Raw genomic sequence first — 19,762 nt, forward strand, 5'->3', positions numbered from 1 at the left:
GTGCGTGCCTGGTTCTGATTGGGGGAGAAGCATGGTTGGGAAAAAAGAGAGCAAAGGCAGGGCCTTATAGCAGCAATTATCTAATACTGATATGGTGCTTTAGGAGGCTATAGTTTTAAGCTGTTCCTATCTAGTTTTTTACTCTGTTTCCTCTGTTTCTTGTATCTTGCTTCTGTTTGTTGCTTTTGCTTTCCTTTCTCTTTTTTCTCCTTTTTTTCCCTTTGTACCATGGGTGGCACCTTTTTAATTTATCAATATGGCTTATCCAAAAAAAAAAAATGTGCATTCACTTTTGAATATGCATAAGCTGAATTTGGAATTGAGCTCTCATTTCTTTGCTTAATCTCCGTACTGTCCCTAGGTTAATGTCGTGAATAGAGGGTATGAGCTTATAAAGAATTATGATCACTGGGGAGGGGAATGGACCAGGCCAAGGAAAGAAACTGTCACAGTTAACACAATCGGATCACCATATTAGTACACACCTAGACATGGGGCAGCAGAGGATCAAGGATTGGTTCGACGCTAGAAATATGAGAGACCCCTTCAAAAGACACAACATGCATGTCTCAGTGTCTGAACTTGAAGTATGTTTGAAAGTTTTGTAGTTTCTGGAACTAAGCAAAACAATACTTTGGTCGCACTCAATCACTCTCTATTGGTGACTGAGAGTAGTAGTTCTTGATGTTAACCATTAATTGACGATAACAACCAACCTCAACGAATAATGTCCAAGTCAAAGTTTTGCTATTTCTTGACAAGTTCTTAGTTCCGACCATTTCTAATAGCATTTTTCATGCACGACTCAATTTGTTGATATTAAAAACGAACAGTGAATATTTTTTCATTTCTTATTGTACTCGGATTAGATCATGAATCGATACAACTTGTAGTTATAGATTAATCGATCAAGACATAAGTAAAAAAAGTATTTAATATTGTAGAATTGCTTTTAAAATTTAAGAGAGCGTGGTCATAATAAGCATTCCTGCCGGCCGTCATAAAAGACTTATAGTAATTTGTTAAAAAATAGTGAATAAATGGTATACATTACCATCAACATACAATTTTGATCCATACTTAATTGATATATGAATTAGCGGCATTTTAACTAGCGCAAACATGGTGACTTTTTTTTATAAGCAATATTCAATATATATCAAAATGAAGTATAAGGATACTCCAATCCATTACAAGTAGAAGAAATAAAAGCATAAATTTACAGTTGCATAAGAACTTTCTATTGCTAGTGATTTCCACCACCTCCTTGAAGAAGAGACTTCAGAAAAGATGTCTAATTAAAACCTTACTAAGAAAAATCTTATGAGATAAAAATATGGTGAAGGAAAAAAAGAGTACAATTTACAAGACTGCTTTTTTCCGATCTTGGGATAACAACGTGTGAAAAGTATCTTTAATCCAATAATTCATAAAATTAATATTACATACTTCAAAAACATTTCTTAAATCTTGCAAAAATATTATTTCAACGATTACTTTTTTTTGATCTTTGCCTTTGTTCCACTTTTCAACCATTACGCGGAGGGTGCAAGCTAGTACTGTCTATATCATCGTTTTCTTTATTTCATCGTTATTCGGCATTTTTCAACACAACAGCCAAATATCTTGTCAGGCTACCTTTCAATATTAAGTTTTTTCCACGATCATTCATACCTAGTCAGGGCAGGCTACCTTTCCAAGTCAACACATCTTTATTAGCAGCCAAACTCTGAATTAATACACAAAATCGATCTTAAGCATTTATATATACATGTGAAACCCTCTGGCAATGGTATAACAATTTTGTGATCAAAGACAATGAAACTGAAGGCAAAACACACGCACCTGAGGTTGTTAATAGTATCAATAGCCGTGGTATTAGTAGCTGTTGCAGCAGATGATGAAACACCCCTTGCTTCACCACCAAAACAGGCCCTATCTGGCTGCAACTACACTTGTGGAGACATCGAAATTCCATATCCTTTCGGGATTGGAATATCATCTACAGACCAAAAAACCTGTTACTTAGACTCCAAGTTCAGTCTCAAGTGCAATAACTCGAGATTGTACTGGGGCAACGTGCGAGTTAACAATATATCCATCGACCTGGGGGAGATGGATGTGTTGTTTAACATCTCTAGGAAATGCTATAGGCAAGATGGAAGCAGTTTTTGGTCCTACCCCTGGCTCCACACGGCTAGCTTCAGCATTTCAAGCACTGAGAACAAGTTCATAACCGTTGGCTGCAACAATTATGGCTATCTCAACAGCAATTACAATGATGAGGTGTACTCGACTGGGTGCCTAACAAGATGTAATGGTGGCAATAGAATGATCAACAATGGGACGTGTTCTGGGATAGGGTGTTGCCAGGTGGATATTCCTCCCAGAATGAGGAATATCACCGTGCAAGCGTTCGCGTTCGGGTTCTCAAATTCAACGGAAGAGTGGTTGGGGAGTTGCAGCTATTCATTCGTCGCGAAGAGCGGCTCATATAATTTCTCTGTGCAAGATTTAGTAGATTTGCCTTACCCGAATTTCCCCTTGGTTATTGACTGGACCGTAGGGGATAAGAGCTGTAATGTTTCTGAGAAGGGAAGTGATTATGTGTGCAAGAAGAATAGCTATTGTGATGATGAGGGTGTGGATGTTGGTTACCGGTGTAGATGCAAACCTGGATTTGAGGGAAATCCATATCATCCTGATGGCTGCATAGGTATTTTTTCTTGCTAAATATTAATTTGTATACTTTGCTTATGATTCGATTTCGATATTCATATTTGCAATAAAAGAGTAACACTTATCCTAAATATCATTAGTTCACATAGTATTAGGGTGATTTAACTCAAACTTTACTTGGAGTCATTTAGACAACCATAATTATTATATAATGATCATAATGCCTGGTCAAATTGTAAAGAACAACCCCACTGCCGGGCATACATGTAAAATACTAAAATAATGACAACTCGCAAGGGGATCTTTTCAATGATTACCCCAAATATGCTCGATCCATCCTTTTCTGTATTAATGGTACTCTTGGCTTATTAATGATCCAATCATGAATTAATTAAGGAAAAATAAAACTTTGAATTCCTAAGAGAGAAAATTAAATGACGCACAAGCAATAAAGTTTTATTACACTTTCGGCCTGTCGGGTGGGATGTTAGCACACAAGAGATAGAGATAGAGATATTAACAAATGAACTCAATCAATTTTATTAACAGTAGTCCATGTATTTATAGTGCTGGAATACACTTGTATCAGTACATGGTTACAAGGCTAAAACAAGCCACTAACTGTAACAGCTAATTCCTAATCCAAACTAGAAGCCCACGTGCTACTCATGTGCTTGAATTAACACTAACACTCTCCCTTAATTCAAGCACCTGCACACACACAATTCAGAAAGAAACTACACCAAGTTCTCTCCTCAATTTCACAAATTGATCAGATTTCACAGACTTGGTTAGTATATCAGCAACTTGGTCTTCTGTTGCACAGTAAACCAGTTCTAGCTTTCCTTTTTCAACTTGTTCTCGAATGAAATGGAAGCGGGTCTCTATATGTTTACTTCGACCATGAGATACTGGATTCCTAGCAAGATTGATAGCAGATTTGTTGTCAATTTTCAACTTGACTGGCCTTCCTAAGCTCACACTAAGTTCTGTCAGCAAAGAACTAATCCAGGCAGCTTGGCAAGCAGCAAAACAACCTGCAATGTACTCTGCCTCACAAGAAGAAAGAGCCACCACTGGTTGCTTCTTGGAGGTCCAAGAGATTGGAGCTCCTTGAAACAAAAACACATACCCAGTGGTGCTTCTTCTGTCCAACTTATCTCCACACCAGTCAGAGTCAGAAAAACCAACCAATCTATCACTTCCTTGCTTCACATCAGTAGGAAACCAGATTCCATATCTCAAGGTTCCACTAACATACCTCAACACCCTCTTAGCAGCCAACAAATGACTTCTCTTGGGTTCATTCATGAACCTACTTAGCATTCCAACAGCAAAGCTAAGATCCGGCCTACTATTGCAAAGGTATCTTAGAGAACCAATTAGCTGTTTAAATTCAGTAGCATCCACATTGCTCTCACTGGTCAAGCCTTCCAACTTCAGATTAGTCTCTGCAGGTGTTTTAGAAGAATTGCATTGTGTCATGTTAAACCTACTCAGAACCTCCTTTGCATACTTCTGCTGATGCAGAATCAAACCACTATAAGTATAGAGAAACTCCATGCCTAGAAAGTAGGTTACTTTCCCTAAGTCAGTCATCTCAAATTCTGACTTCAGAAAGAGTTTGAGCTTTCCAATTTCCAGTTCTGAACTACCAGTTATTAACATGTCATCTACATACAAACACACAAGCAATACCAATTCACCTTTGGCCTTCTTCACATAAACACCATACTCCACTGAACACTTTGTAAAGCCATGTTCCAAGAAAAACGAATCTATTTTTTTGTTCCAGGCCCTTGGAGCCTGTTTCAAGCCATATAATGCCTTGTGCAATTTATACACCATGTCTTCTTTCCCTTTCACTTCATAACCAGGTGGTTGGGACACATAGACTTCCTCATTTAACTGACCATTCAGAAAAGCCGACTTGACATCAAGGTGATACAAGTTCCACCCTCTGCAACAAGCCAGAGCAATTACCAACCTTATAGTCTCAAGTCTGGCCACCGGTGCAAACACATCAAAATAGTCAAGTCCAAACCTCTGAAGAAAACCCTTTGCCACAAGCCTTGCTTTGTGTTTCACCACCTTTCCTTTGGGACTAAGCTTGACCTTGAAGACCCATTTAACATCAATAGTCCTTTTATTAGGAGGTAGCCTTGATAAAGTCCAGGTGTTATTCTTTTCAATGGCCTTCAGTTCCTCAGACATAGCATTTCTCCAAACTTCTTCACTCATTGCTTCCTGATAGCTAAGGGGTTCAGCATCAGCCAACATCGCAAAATGAATCAAATCACCATCTTGATTTACTGCAGTATCTGAGGTTAACTCACACTCAGCTAGTCTTGGAGGTAGTCTCCTTGATCTCTGAGGTCTCAAGGTCTGTGCATTCATCTGTGAACCTTGCTGACCAGCATTGACAGGTTCAACATGTATGTTAGTTGCATCTGAACCAATATCACCACTCTCAGAATCAATATTAGTATTCTGAATTTCAGCAGCAGCATTATCATCATATTCTTCTTGATCATCAGTCTCTCCCGGACTGGTAACATCATCCTCTGTTTGAAGTGGGAAAACAGTACTACTCTCACCCTCTTTTTCCCAATTCCAGGATTCAGACTCTCTAATGATAACATCCCTACTAATTATGAGCTTTTGTGTTGCTGGACTGTATAACCTGTAAGCACCACCGGAGTGATAGCCTACAAGAATCATAGGCTCACTCTTAGGATCAAGCTTACTTCTTTTGGCAGATGGAATGTGCCTATAGCACAGGGACCCAAAAACCTTCAAATGACTCACACTAGGCTTTGTTCCAGTCCAGATTTCTTCAGGGACCTTGTCCGTCAACCTCTTTGTAGGACATTTATTTAAAATGTAAGCTGCTGTAGAAATTGCCTCACCCCAAAACATGTGTGGTAGTCCCTTCTGATTGAGCATGCTTCTGGCCATTTCCACAAGACTCCTATTCCTTCTTTCTGCAAGTCCATTGTGTTGGGGTGTATAGGGAGGTGTGATCTCATGGATAATGCCATTCTCTTCACAAAACTGCTTAAAAGCTAGTGAAATATATTCACCACCCCCATCAGTTCTAAGAGTTTTAATGACCTGGCCACTTTGTTTCTCTGAAAGTGCCTTAAACTTCTTAAAGATTGTCAGTGCCTCACTTTTTGTGTTGATCAAGTATACCCACAACATCCGGCTGAACTCATCAACAAAGGATATAAAGTATTTACTACCACCAATTGAACAAACCTCAAAAGGACCACAAATATCAGAAGCTACTACTTGCAATACATGCTTGGCGCGCATAGGAAGACTCTTAGCAAAAGGTAATCGGGCTTGTTTTCCAGTGAGACACACACTACATACTTTCTCAGGAGCTAGAAACTTAGGAATTCCTAACACAATTCCCTTAGACCTTAGTTCACTAAGACTCCTAAAGTTAAGGTGCCCATACCTTTGATGCCAAAGCCAAGCTTCACTAGTGGGAGATGTGGTGAGAAGACACTCAGCCGTTGCAGTTTTGATGGTAGTTTTGAAAGTTCTATTTTTTGACATTGTAGACACAAGGACGAACCTCCCCTTTGGATCAAACAACTTGAGTGTACGTCTCTTAATTTTTACCGAGAAGCCCTTTTCAATCAGTTGTCCCACACTTATCAAATTGCATTCCATGTCGGGAACAAATAGCACATTCTCTATGAATGCAGATTTTCCTCCTTCCATTTCAAGTGCTATTTTTCCTACACCCTCAGTCATCATTTTGTTGCTGTCTGCTAATCGAACCACTGTTTTCCTTGTAGCATCAAATTCAGAGAACCATCTTTTGTGCCCAGTCATATGATTGGAGCACCCAGTATCCAAATACCAAACTTCAGAATCCTTACCCCTCTCACAAGTTGTAGCCATCAACATTACAGGATCTGAGTCTGAGTCATCTTGAACCAAGTTAGCTTCTTCTTCAGCCGTCTTGGGAGTTTTTCCTTTACTGGAACTACCTCGAAATTTCTTGCACTCATAGGCATAGTGGCCAAATTTTTCACACCTGAAACACTGAACTTGACTTCTGTCAGTACTCTTTTTCTTTCCACTAAACTTTCCATTATCACCTCCTCTTTTGGAAGATGATTCTGGCCTATCCTCATGATCAGATTTCTCTTTGCTAGAGAAATTTTCCTTCTGGGACTTGAACTTTCCCTTCTTCCACTTCTTCTTCTTATCATCAAAGGATCCCTTCTTGGATTGGGCCATCAATGCTCGTTCAATCTCAGTTTCTGCTTCTCTATCAGTGACCCGTAATTCACGAGCCTCAAGTGTGCTCTGCAGATCTTCCAACTTCAATTGGCCAAGATCCTTTGTCTCTTCAATTGCAACCACAGTCATATCAAATTTTGGGGTTAATGTGCGGAGTACCTTCTCAACAATCGATTGCTCAGTAAAATCCTCACCATTACTCTTCATTTGACTGGTGAGAGATCCCAATCTTGAAAGGTAATCGGCAATGGATTCATCAGATTTCATCTGCAGCAATTCATATTGACGTCGTAAAGACTGGAGTCGCACCTTCTTTACCTTTGAATCTCCGCCATAATACTTCGTTAGCAAATCCCATGCTTCTTTGGAGGTTTTTGATTCTGAGATTTTGTCAAAAACCTTTGAATTCACGCACTGATGGATGTAGAAGAGAGCCTTTAGATCATTCTTCTTTGCCACTTTGTGTGCAGTTCGCTGAGCCTCCGTTGGATTCTCCCCTAACTGTTCATAGCCACCATCAACATAATCACCCACTTCCTGGAAGTTGAAGATGACCCGCATCTTGGAACACCATTGATCCCAATTCTTGCCATCAAAAATTGGAAGGTTTGCTGGGATATTTCCATTACTCCCCATCATGAATCAAAGAAACGTGTAGTGAAACAGTAGGAATCACAATTGCCCTGCCGCTGAATCAAGATTGATTGCTCCGTCGCCAAATCGTAGTGTCTCCATCGCCGAATCGTGGTTGCTCAGTCACGATGCAACCCGCTGCAACTCTCCTCACAGAGCCACACAAAGAAAAACAATACCCAGGTCCTCGAGCTGAATCACGGCTGCACCGTTGCCAAGTCACGGTTGCTCTGTTTGCAACCCGCTGCAACTCTCTCACAGAGCCAATACAACGAAGAACGATGCCAAGAACAAGAACACCTTTTGTTTTTTTTTTCTGCGTTTTTACCCACTGGACCGTTAAGAGCTCTAGATACCAATTTGTTAGCACACAAGAGATAGAGATAGAGATATTAACAAATGAACTCAATCAATTTTATTAACAGTAGTCCATGTATTTATAGTGCTGGAATACACTTGTATCAGTACATGGTTACAAGGCTAAAACAAGCCACTAACTGTAACAGCTAATTCCTAATCCAAACTAGAAGCCCACGTGCTACTCATGTGCTTGAATTAACACTAACATGGGAGGGGTAGCTCACTTGGTTGAGCTAAGAGTAGAAATAAGTGTTGGAGATAGAGGTCCAGGGTTCAAACCTTGAGGATGATAATTTATAATTACTAGCAATTAACCACCAACATTGTCTATAAAAAAAAACACTTTCGGCCTGTAAGTGTTTAAATTAAATAAAAAACTGATTTTCCACATATTTAAAATCTAATTAATTGACTATTTTCCACATATTTAAACTCAATTGATAACCTTATGGGGCGTTTGATAGACAAGCATCTCAAAATATTCCCGGGAACGTGAGGTTGGGAAAGCAACATTCCCATGTTTGGTAGAAGTTTCAAATTTTTTATTCCTAGGTATGAAAGATTCTCAGGCAAGTAAACTACACATGATTTTTTGAATTTCATTCTCATCTCAAAGAAGGGGAATACATTGCCATGGCAATGTGGAAGTTATTTTCCACTAACTCTCTCTTCTACTACTTATTTTTTATTTTTATATTTTTTTTATTAAATGATTTTGAAAAACATGTCCGGGAATAACATATACTAACCAAACACATTTTCATTTTACCCGAGAATGACTTTGCCGGTAATGAGATTCCTGAAAAACAACATTTCTGGAAATATTTTTGTAAAACTTGTAACAAAGTAATTTCTCAGTTTGATGAAATAGTTATTTCTGTTATGAACTTGCAGATATCGACGAATGTAAGTCATCGAACAATATATGCATTGATGAACATCATTGTCTAAACACCAACGGAAATTACACATGTTTCTGTCCTGAGGGGGAAACCGGAACTGGAACAAAGGAAGGGAGTTGCCAAAAAAGTGATGTCCGCACCAAGGTTATCATTGGTAAGGATCAAGATCCTCTCAATTGTAAAAAAAAAAAAAAAAAAAAAAAACTTGACCATATTGATATTTAGTAGTGTGAACATGATCAATAATTTCCCTCTACATATTTTGAATGCAGGAGTTGGAGCAGGATTTATAGTTCTATTTGTGGCGACTGCATTGTTGTACCTAATGTACCAGCGAAGGAAACTAATCAAGTTAAAAGAGAAATTCTTCAATGAGAATGGCGGTTTCATTCTACTGCAACAATTGCGTGCAAGAGAAGATTCCTCCCAATCAGCTCAAATATTCACAGAAGATGAACTCAAGAAAGCCACCAGCAACTATGATGAGGGTTTAATCATTGGTCGAGGAGGTTATGGTATAGTTTTCAAAGGAATTCTATCGGATAAACGAATCGTTGCGATCAAGAAGTCCAGAATTGCAGATAAGAGTCAAATCGAGCAATTCATTAATGAAGTGGTTGTTCTGTCCCAAATCAATCATAGGAATGTGGTCAAACTCTTGGGATGTTGTTTGGAGACTGAAGTTCCTTTACTAGTTTATGAATTTGTTAGCAATGGTACCCTTCATGATTTTATTCATAGTGAAGGAAAGGTGGATAATGTAACATGGAAAACTCGTCTGAGGATTGCGGCCGAGGCAGCTGGAGCATTGTCATATCTACACTCAGCCGCCTCGGTACCGATTATCCACAGAGATGTAAAGGGTGCCAACATTCTTTTGGATGACGCTTACACTGCCAAAGTGTCAGATTTCGGAGCTTCGAGATTGGTCCCACTTGACCAAACTAATATAGCCACAATGGTGCAGGGGACAATTGGATACTTAGACCCGGAGTATATGCAAACACAACAACTAACAGAGAAAAGTGATGTATATAGCTTTGGTGTAGTGCTTGTAGAGCTTCTAACAGGGGAGAAACCTATCTCTTTTGACAGGCCGGAAGAGAAAAGAAGTTTGGCGATGCACTTTCTATCTTGCTTGAAAGAGGATCGCTTGTTTGAAGTTGTTCAAGTTGAAATCATGAATGAAGAAAATAAGCAAGAGATCAAGGAGGTTGCTATTCTTGCTGCAAGGTGTTTGAGGCTTAGAGGGGATGAAAGGCCTAGCATGAAGGAAGTGACTATGGAGTTGGAGGGATTAAGGCTAATTGAGAAGCACCCTTGGACCAGTAAAGAACAAGATTTAGACGAGACTCAATACTTGCTTGGCAAGGCATCATCTAGTATTTATGAAACTGGTGATAGCAGCAACTTTGGATATACTACTGGGTACGACAGCTTGAAAGATAATGTCCCCGTTGCATTGAATGATGGAAGATAATTGGGACATGTAAACTACATTCTGTTTCTTATTACCTTAAAAGTTTTGGTAATATTATGTGATTAACTGTGAGTTTCATCTTGTTAGTTGGTAAGCAAGTAAGTTAATTAACTTCTCTAAGATAAGTATATAACACTTGTACCATAGATATTTTTGTGAGTAATATTCATTTCATTCATAAACTATTAGGACTAGTTCCTTGTGTGTATACTAACTTATTGGTTGAGTTAGTTTAGCATAGATTGCTAGAGTTTGTTTTAGTAGCTTCCTTTGTACGTTTCAATAACAAAGAGTATAAGTATTCAACACTAACTAATTAGTTGAATATGAATATACTCATTCTTCTCATATTCTTTCTACAAGTTTTCTCTGTTTTTGTTCTATCTTCATCATGTTGAATGAAGATTATTCTTGAGTTATGAAAAACCAATGAAGATTTTGCATAACTTTTCCTGGCTTAAATTTGGGCATTATGGGAAAATATAGTAGTAATTTTAAAGATTTTGATTCTTCCTTCTTGTATCGTCTAACATTACATTTTGGACATGTCTTAAGTGATTCATATTCAGTATGAAATAAAATGCAATTATTATGACAAGCATCTAACTTCACATAACTCATTCCAATTGAGCATAACATTTTCCAATGCTTGACTCAAATCCGCCCAAACCTGACATCTTCACCCGAACCCCCCCGCTGCTCAGCCCTAACAGCATCTGTAAAAAGGGGGAACTAAATAAAAAGGGGCTAAGATGAAAAAGAAAAAAGTCCATGTATATATTAATAAGGGAGTGGAGAGACGATGAGTGCAGAGAATATGTACTAGCAACGAACACGCCAACATTGGTGTTAAAAGATGGCATTTGACACATAGGGCTTAATCTTCTTACTACTTATAAAAATCACCTCATTTTCACCCATACAACTTATATTCTCTTTATCCAAACTTATAAAAAATCATCTCATTTTTCGCTTATATTCTTTCCGCTTATTTTCACTTAGTCTTCTTGCTAAGTGCTAAGCCAACTGAACTTACTTAAAAAACAATTAAGTACATAAAATAAGTGAACCTCCCCTTACCACACCATAAGACACTATTCAGCTAGTTGATCGCTCATGAATCATTTATGTTGGTACTTTCATTCAAATCTCTACACCTACTTTCTTAGTTACGGACCTAGCTAGACATAGACAGTCTTCAATTCCCAGTGAGTCAAGTGAACTTACTCCCCCCAAGTTGATAAAGAAAAAACAATAAAGTACATTAATAAGTGCACCTCCTATGGCCACACCAAAAGACGGCTGGGCGGCAAGTTAGACTGTATTTATTTTTCAGTTAGAAATGTCCGCTATATACAGTGTATGCAGCAAGTCAATTTTCAGTTCCAACTTCTAAACCTCTGCAATCTAGTTTGTGACCAAAGGCAATGGAGCTGAAGGTTTTCCTCACACAAAATTCCCCTTGGTTCTTGATTGGACAGTAGGGAACAAGGGCTGCAATGCTTCAAAGAGTGGTACCGACTACGCGTGCAAGAACAATAGTCTCTGCGTTGATGAGGACATAGATTATGGTTACCGATGCACATGTATGTCAGGTTATGAAGGAAACCCATACCATCCTGATGGCTGCATAGGCAATTTATTCTGCTAATAATGAAGACTTCCTTTTTTTGTGTAAAATGTTGATACAAAAATTAGAACTTATGCCTCATTCAACCTACGCAATCCTTAACCACTTTCTCAACCTTAGGGGCTTGCCATAACACAATTGAAAATGCATCATTGGACACAGATTCATTTACTTCAATGATATCTTTTTTTGAGTCGCAGATATTGATGAGTGTAAGAGGTCGGGTCATACATGCATGGATGAAAATCACTGTCGGAACATCAATGGGTCTTACCAATGCTTTTGTCCTAAGGGGCAATCAGGAGATGGAACTGAGAAAAGAGGGTGCCACAAACAGGAAGTACTTACCAAAGTTATAATTGGTAAGAAGATAAGGGCATCCATTTAATATTATTTCAGTCTCTTGTGTCTTGCATTTCAAGTTCTCGTAGTTATGTTCATTGAGCAAGGATGTTGTTTAGAGAATAACTCATTGATTGGGTCAAAATATTTGGAATGCAGGAGCAGGTGCAGGGCTTATTATTCTATTTGTGGGGATTGCCTCCATGTACTTACTATACCAGAAAAGGAAACTAATGAAGCTAAAAGAGAAATTCTTCCGTGAGAATGGGGGTTTCATTTTGCAACAAAAACTCCATGCAAGAGAAGATTCCTCCCAAACAGCTAAAATATTCACAGAAGATGAACTCAAGAAGGCCACCAACAACTATGACGAGAGCGTAATCATTGGTAGAGGAGGTTATGGCATAGTTTTCAAGGGAATTCTACCAGATAAACGGATTATTGCGATCAAGAAATCCAAAATAGTAGATAAGAGTCAAATCGAGCAATTCATTAATGAGGTGGTTGTTTTGTCCCAAATCATTCACAAAAATGTGGTCAAACTCTTGGGATGTTGTTTGGAGACTGAAGTTCCTTTACTAGTTTATGAGTTTGTCAGCAATGGTACCCTTCATGATTTTATTCACAATGGAGGCAAGGAAGAAAATGAAACATGGAAAACTCGTTTAAGGATAGCAGCAGAGGCAGCTGGAGCTCTGTCATATCTGCACTCGGATGCCTTTGTACCCATTATCCACAGAGATGTAAAGGGTGCCAACATTCTCTTGGATGACACTTACAGAGCCAAAGTGTCAGATTTTGGAGCTTCAAAATTGGTTCCGCTTGACCAAGCAGATATAGCCACAATGGTGCAGGGAACTCTTGGATACTTAGACCCAGAGTATATGCAATCACAACATTTGACAGAGAAAAGTGATGTATATAGCTTCGGGGTAGTGCTAGTAGAGCTGCTAACAGGGGAGAAACCTATTTCTTTTGACAGGCAAGAAGAGAAAAGAAGCCTAGCTATGCACTTTCTATCTTGCTTGAAAGAGGACCGCATGTTTGATCTTGTTCAAGCTGGAATCATGAATGAGGAAAATAAGCAAGAGATAAAGGAGGTTCCTGTTCTTGCAGCAAAGTGTTTGAGACTTAGAGGCGAGGAAAGACCAAGCATGAAGGAAGTGGCTATGGAGTTGGAGGGATTAAGACTAATGGAGAAGCACCCCTGGACAAGTAGAGAACAAGATTTGGAGGAGACTTGATACTTGCTTCACGAGGAAGCGTCAAACATTTATTATGAATGTGGTGACAGCAGCAGCCTTCAGAATACTGGGTATGATAACAGTAGGGATCAAGTACAGCTGGTTGCCTTGCAGGGTGGAAGATGATTATGGCATAGAATGATTGTACACGACACTGCCTTTGATATCAAGGTTCTGTTACAATATATGGTAATCTTTAAAAGCAATCCGTTATTTTTCCTTGAATATGTGTGTGAAAAATCCTATCTTGTATTTTCTAAGTACTTAATAATAATCCAGCAGTTCAATTTTTTTCTTAACTTAAACAATTAATATAACAGTTAGCGAGGGATTACCTCTTCAAAATCCTCGTGTTCTGACTTCTCAGCAGATTCTTATGAGCCATCAAGCAAATGTTGGCTTCTTCAGAATCATCTTTTTCAGCCTTGGAAGATTCTTCATACAAATCTTCCCAACACTAGAAAAAAACTAAAATAAATAAAAAGAAAAATTAGTGGTAATCACTTGCCAATGTATAACCACCACAAAGTGTAAAGAGTAAACTTCGCAATACATCACATGAGGATAGAATCTAAGATATGATTTAGCAGTGAGGTCACTGAAATATATGAAAGCGATTCTAAGATATGATTTAGTAGTGAGTAGTAATATTGCCTTCATGTGAAGTTTGCTTGGGTTAGCCAAAACTCCCCTCTAGCTTCAGAAACTGCACTGGCTCAAACCTAACTTTCACCAGCGAACCCCTTCCTTTCCACATCTATACAATTACTTATGCATGTGAAAATACAATGATAAAGTATAATTGACAAATAGGAGTGAATACAAGGAATATTTTAAAGAACCTTCTGCACCATAAATGTAGGTTGACCCATTGACCTACTGTTGTGGCTCTAGCACCATGGAGAAAACGACCATGATGAAGCACAGCTTGTCCAGGGACATGGGCATAGTCAAATATCTCCTTCTAACAAATAATGGACTCCATCAAAAAAGTGAAAATAACAACGATAAATTGAAAGAAGTAGATCCATAAATCTCCTTAGCACTAGTACATAAAGTACACTAAAAAACTTAAGAAAACAATGTGAACTCAAAATAATAGCAGCACCAGCGAAATTCTCTATGAAAGCAAACATAAGTTGCTATTGCTATAATGTAACACACAAGTACTTATAGATACTGATTTTTGGTCCTATTTGTAGAAATGTACATCAGACATCAATAGTAAAACATAAAGTTGCAAGCTTTTCTCGCAGTAATTGAAAGAGTCCTTCCAATTATAGCTAACAAGCTAATTAAAACATCACAACAGAGACTATACAATCATACAGACACCAACCAGGATAATTTACAAGCAGATACGAATATACGATCAAAGGCCCCATTTTGATAAACAGTTTAAATAAGTACTTACTCAAGAAAATCTAGTTAAATAAGTAACATTTCCCTAAGAAAAATATAAAAAAAAAAAGCCAATTAAGATTTTAGTATGTGCTTCATGAAGCCCTCAAGAAATAAAAAAATAAATTAAGCAATTCATCATGGTTAGTTTGATCAAACTAGTATAAATACAGCTGCTCCCTAAATCCTTTTCATTTTTCAGCATTATGAAGTACATTATTCACAAGCTTTTTAACTAATGCCCAAAACAGTTTATATAGGTGCGAAATGCTTTTTAATCAGCTCATCCAAGCAGGACTAAAATGCTTCATAACAGCTTAATGCAGTAGATAAGCTCAAATACACTTGTACACTAAAAACAAAACTCATAATAAATGCCACTAGGAATAAACCAAATAAACAAACCTATCAAGATGTTGATCAGCTTTCAAAGAGATGATGAAATGAGAACCAAGAGTGTCACGATCAGTTATTACCATGGATAGAAAGCCTTGAGCAACATGTATTAGCCTAGGTCACTAGGAGACTAATCTGAAAAGATAACATTTATAATTATAAGAGCTTGTTGAATATCTCATATTAAGATTGAGTTTGTTATTAGGATCAAGTATGAGAAGTTGTTTTGTGCGCCCATGGATTTAGAGGTTGACCTATTCAATTCAGATATTCGCCAAGACCGCCATTATTAAGAGATACCTATACTTGAGATAGATTTGTTACAAGCTTAAAGTTAAGTAAGCTTGAGCTTGACGGGGAGTGTTGAATATCTCTTATTAAGATTGAGTTAGTTATTAGTCTTATGTCATAGAAATAGAGAAACAAATCTTATCACTATCTCTATAAGATATTATTAATAATGGCAGTCTTGGCGAATGTCTGAATTGAATAGGTAAACCTTTCGAACTTCTGCTAAATCCATGGGTCCACAAGACAACTTCTCATACTTGATCTGGCTAAGATGGATGCATGTCAAAAACTAATTCTTCTGGAGTGTTATCGGGTCAGCTGAGCCAGCAAACTAGGGCGAAAAACCAGCGAAAATACGCCCAAAAACAAAACAAGGCTGAAGCAACAGCTAACCGACAGCAACCCCACAGAAATAAAACACTAGAGGTCGATCGACTTATGGCTTCTGAGACAAACAATGGTGTCAACTTTGACACCGATAACTCTCAAACACTAGGGAGTGGGGGGGCAGCGCAACCCGCAGCTGAAGCCATAAAACTAGAAAACCAAAATTCGAGACAAAAACATACGAAGACGATGTAAACTGAGGTGTCACCTTCAAAACCTAATTGCATAAAGTCGGCCAAGATCAATATAATAAGAACATCTCGAACCATGAGACGCAAACTAAGAACTCAAACAGCGAGAAACGTCACAGATGAGAAAACACAGCAGACCCACAAACCAACCAAGGCACAGGAAGAGGAAGACTGGACGATCACAATGGTGGCGCCACAGCACCTCTCACACCGGAGAGCCAAACAATGCAATCCCCCACACATAATGGCAGGTTAGAGTAGGAAAATCACTAACAATAGATATTTTGATTTTTGGACGATAATTAAGGGCTACTAATTAAGGGCTACTGACTAACCCGCCCAATGCATCATATCTGTATGGCAAAGGCAATTTCGGATGCCAGAAGCCCAGAACAGCATTTTTTTGTTTAAAATTTTAAGTTCAATTTCTTGCTTCACTACCAACCACTATATATAGAGAAAATTATTTCTGAACTATTACCAAAAAAAAAAATCATGACAATTTAAACATAAAACATACAAGTCACTTGCCAATTCAAGTCGAAAGTAATAGTGCTCACTTGAGAAAACTAAGTATGTAACCTCTAATGGAAATTATGACACTAACCGCATACAAAAATTTTAAAACTAAGCCAAGCCTGTGCGTGTGTATGAGAGAATTAACAAAGCAATAACCAGAAATTGAAAGAGACAATCACAAGCTTACCTAGATGGTGTGGCTGAAGCGCAAAGAAGGAAGCGTGGGATTCCGTCATTGAAATCAGAAGGTTCCTCTCCATTGTTTCGTGTGGCGGAGGCGGTATGGTGGCGACTGGAGAGACAACCATGAGTTGAGACTTGAGAGAGCCAGAGAAAGAGAGGGTTTAACTTTGAAGACTAAATAGTTTAACAATCTCTCGTTTGGATGCAGAGGTGAAAATAGATCAAAGGACGTGAGAGAAAAAGAATATAAGAAAAAAATGAAGTGATTTTAGTTTAGATTAATAAAAAAGGAAATGAGAATAATGTTTAGATTAATAAAAGGAAAAGTGGGTATAATGTTTACATTATTACTGTTGTACCCCTATTATTATTATGATCCATAGTGGAGACACTTTGATTGATATTACACAAGTTTAAAGTTTTAGAAAATTATAACAGTGTGTGGGCATTTTGTGTAGTGTGGAAAGGTATTCACTATGTGAGAACCTCCGGCAACGTTTGTCTTCTCCCAAGGTAGTGGCGGAGGCGGGAAGAACCACCGGATAAAGATGGTGCAGGGCACCAGGTTTCATTCAGAGATAAGTTAGTGGGGACTAAAACAACTGATGTTGTTGGGTTAGATGTGGATTTACTAGATGTTAGTCTTTTCAGAATTGAGCATGATGGAGGGAACCGCTTGCTCCCAAGGTGCTATGTGAAGGAGGAATTGTTCTAGAGTGTGTGCTCCATGGAAGGATATAGTTTTTGGCGGTCTTATGTCATTTTTGGCGGTCTGAAAACAGAAGAAAAAAATTAAAAAACATGGACTAGCCAATCTCTCTCCAATGGGACCCACCACTTTTTCACTCCTCTATCTCTCTCCTCCCACTCGCCAAACACACATACTTCCCCCCTTCCTCCTCCTGACTCTCTCTTATCCATCTCTCTACCCAAACCTCCCTCTATCAATCAAAGCCTTAGTTTGACTCTCTATGACAGAAGAATTCTCATGGCTTTGGCCTCGGTTGTCGGCATACCAGTCGGGGTATATCTTCCTACCTTGAATATCACAAGAGGGAAGTTTGCGTGTGTCTGGATTGAGATCGATCTTACTCTACTAGTGGTTGGAACAGTCTGGTTCCAGGGTCATTGGTATAAGGTCGAGTACGATGGTCTTCACCTTCCTTGTTCAAGGTGCGGTTGCTATGGCCACTTTCTACGCCAATGGATGCATGAACCAGCCATGACACAAACGGACAATAAGATAACGATGCAATCAGATGACAGAGGGAAACAACCGGCGACAGCTAGAACACAGGGCAGGGGGATGGGCCAGGATAGGGCTGACGTGGTAGTGGAGATTAATGAACCCATAAATGCATTGAATGTATCCAATCAGAATAATTGTGTTATTTCAAAACTGGTTGTGACAGATGATACAGTTAAGGAAAATTGCGAGATCAAAGGAGATGCTCAAAAGGATGTCGTAATGGGGGTTCTTCAAGAGGAAAATCCTGATTTACATAGGACATGGTTAACAGTTACCATGAGAAAATCATGAGGCAGATCCCAAACGGATAGAAATCAAGGCGTGAAGGATGCAGTTTTGAAGGGAGCTTCGAGAAGTAAGGGGAAGCAAAACAATAGCCCCATTAAAAAGAGGGGCCCATGCTGCTGTGTTGATTAAGGAGAGAAAAAGTCAACAACCAGGGAAGCAGGTTGATCACATGCCAGTTTTGAATAGCTCTTCATCCATGTCGCATGACAAGCAAAGTAAGAAACGTCTCTGTGCCTTTCCCCTCATGGAAACACACCTATGCCTCAACCACAGTTTGAACACCCCTTGATGCTAGGTAGCTTTTTAATCTCTCTTCTCAACAAAATGACACTGTCAGTTGTATGGGGGAATGGCATGAGGGTTCATGGGAATGGAAGCTGTGCTGGAACAGAAATTTGTTAGAGAGGGAGCAGGTCAGATTAATTGAACTCCAAAGATGTTTGGCTGGCTTTTCACCAAAGGTGGGGGTTCCAGATAGATGGATATGGATTAAGGAGGGTTCTGGTACTTTTTCGGTATCTTCTGCTTATGAATTTCTGTCTGGCTTCTCAGTTGGATCCTACGAAGGCATATTCGAGTTACTATGGGCCTCCAAGGCCCCGTCAAATTCAATAGCTTTAGCCTGGAAAGTGCTCAACAAGATTCAGACGAAAGACGAACTAAGAAAAAGGAATGCGCTTCCAGCTATTGTTGATGTTTCTTGCGTTGTGTGCTTAAATGCAGAGGAATCAATCGCTCATCTATTTTTCAGTTGCCCGTCGAGCTGGTATGTTTGGAGCGGAATTTTACGATGGATTGGCTCAATTGGGGTGCTGCCATGTGATGGAAAATTTCATTTTATTCAGTTTTTGAACAATTGTTCGGGGAATAAATTGTGGAAGAGAGTCCTTTCTCTGATCTGGATAGCTACGGTTGGAGTGATTTGGAACACTCGTAATGGTATAATATTTAATGAAGAGGAGGTTGATTGGAATAGGCTTCTTGATTTAATCCAATACAAGGTGTGGTTATGGATAAAAGCAAAGGATGTCAATTTCAGCTATTCCTTGATCGAATGGATTTCAAATCCTGTTTCTTGTGCTGATGTCTTGTAAGCTGGTCAGTCTGTTGTGTGGGGCTATGTCTACATGTTTAGCTCCTTCTTAGAGTATTCACGAGTTGTTGTGGGACTGTTGGCAATTTGGATTTTGCTGCTAAATTATGGTTGATCACTTCTGGTATCATGGATTTGGGAATCAGAAATTTTTAGGAATATATTAATTGCTGGTTGTTGATGCAGGAACTTTAAGGGGCCGTAATTTGCTGGTTGATTGGGCCTATTATG

General features: G+C 38.8%; 3 protein-coding genes and 1 long non-coding RNA gene across 7 annotated transcripts; 3 read left to right on the forward strand and 1 right to left on the reverse strand.

Annotated features, from left to right (window-relative positions):
• The first annotated feature begins 1,638 nt into the window (after positions 1–1,638).
• Positions 1,639–10,499, forward strand: LOC130734379 (wall-associated receptor kinase 2-like). Its single transcript, XM_057586753.1, has 3 exons — positions 1,639–2,716; positions 8,830–8,991; positions 9,110–10,499. Exons 1-3 carry the CDS (start codon positions 1,819–1,821, stop codon positions 10,315–10,317), a joined length of 2,268 nt encoding a protein of 755 aa, XP_057442736.1. The 5' UTR covers positions 1,639–1,818; the 3' UTR covers positions 10,318–10,499.
• A 122-nt stretch (positions 10,500–10,621) lies between these two features.
• On the reverse strand, positions 10,622–17,116 carry LOC130734381 (uncharacterized). 4 transcript variants are annotated; one of them, XR_009017919.1, is made up of 5 exons: positions 16,906–17,116; positions 15,340–15,465; positions 14,376–14,497; positions 13,869–14,290; positions 10,622–11,033 (listed from the first exon to the last, which is right to left on the reverse strand). It is a non-coding gene; the product is annotated as an uncharacterized LOC130734381 (long non-coding RNA). The 4 variants fall into 4 exon arrangements; XR_009017918.1 differs by having other exon boundaries at positions 13,869–14,497; XR_009017920.1 differs by lacking the exon at positions 10,622–11,033 and adding an exon at positions 11,041–11,862 and having other exon boundaries at positions 13,869–14,497.
• On the forward strand, positions 12,059–13,533 carry LOC130734380 (wall-associated receptor kinase 1-like). The gene is made up of 2 exons (XM_057586754.1): positions 12,059–12,309; positions 12,449–13,533. Exons 1-2 carry the CDS (start codon positions 12,183–12,185, stop codon positions 13,531–13,533), a joined length of 1,212 nt encoding a protein of 403 aa, XP_057442737.1. The 5' UTR covers positions 12,059–12,182.
• Positions 17,117–18,779: 1,663 nt separating the features above from the next.
• On the forward strand, positions 18,780–19,532 carry LOC130732531 (uncharacterized). The gene has a single exon (XM_057584560.1). The coding sequence runs from the start codon at positions 18,780–18,782 to the stop codon at positions 19,530–19,532; it is 753 nt and encodes a 250-aa protein (XP_057440543.1).
• The last annotated feature ends 230 nt before the right edge of the window (positions 19,533–19,762 follow it).

Source organism: Lotus japonicus, chromosome 1 (assembly GCF_012489685.1).
Source record: "Lotus japonicus ecotype B-129 chromosome 1, LjGifu_v1.2".
Classification (NCBI taxonomy): Eukaryota; Viridiplantae; Streptophyta; class Magnoliopsida; order Fabales; family Fabaceae; genus Lotus; species Lotus japonicus.

Excerpts from the sequence above, each read along its gene's own strand:
- LOC130734379 (XM_057586753.1), top strand. The coding sequence starts at position 1,819 with ATGAAACTGAAGGCAAAACACACGCACCTGAGGTTGTTAATAGTATCA. Across the intron at positions 2,717-8,829 it reads TCATCCTGATGGCTGCATAG|ATATCGACGAATGTAAGTCA; the intron begins GTATTTTTTCTT and ends ATGAACTTGCAG. Across the intron at positions 8,992-9,109 it reads CCGCACCAAGGTTATCATTG|GAGTTGGAGCAGGATTTATA; the intron begins GTAAGGATCAAG and ends TTTTGAATGCAG.
- LOC130734380 (XM_057586754.1), top strand. The coding sequence starts at position 12,183 with ATGGATGAAAATCACTGTCGGAACATCAATGGGTCTTACCAATGCTTT. Across the intron at positions 12,310-12,448 it reads ACTTACCAAAGTTATAATTG|GAGCAGGTGCAGGGCTTATT; the intron begins GTAAGAAGATAA and ends TTTGGAATGCAG.
- LOC130732531 (XM_057584560.1), top strand. The coding sequence starts at position 18,780 with ATGGGGGAATGGCATGAGGGTTCATGGGAATGGAAGCTGTGCTGGAAC.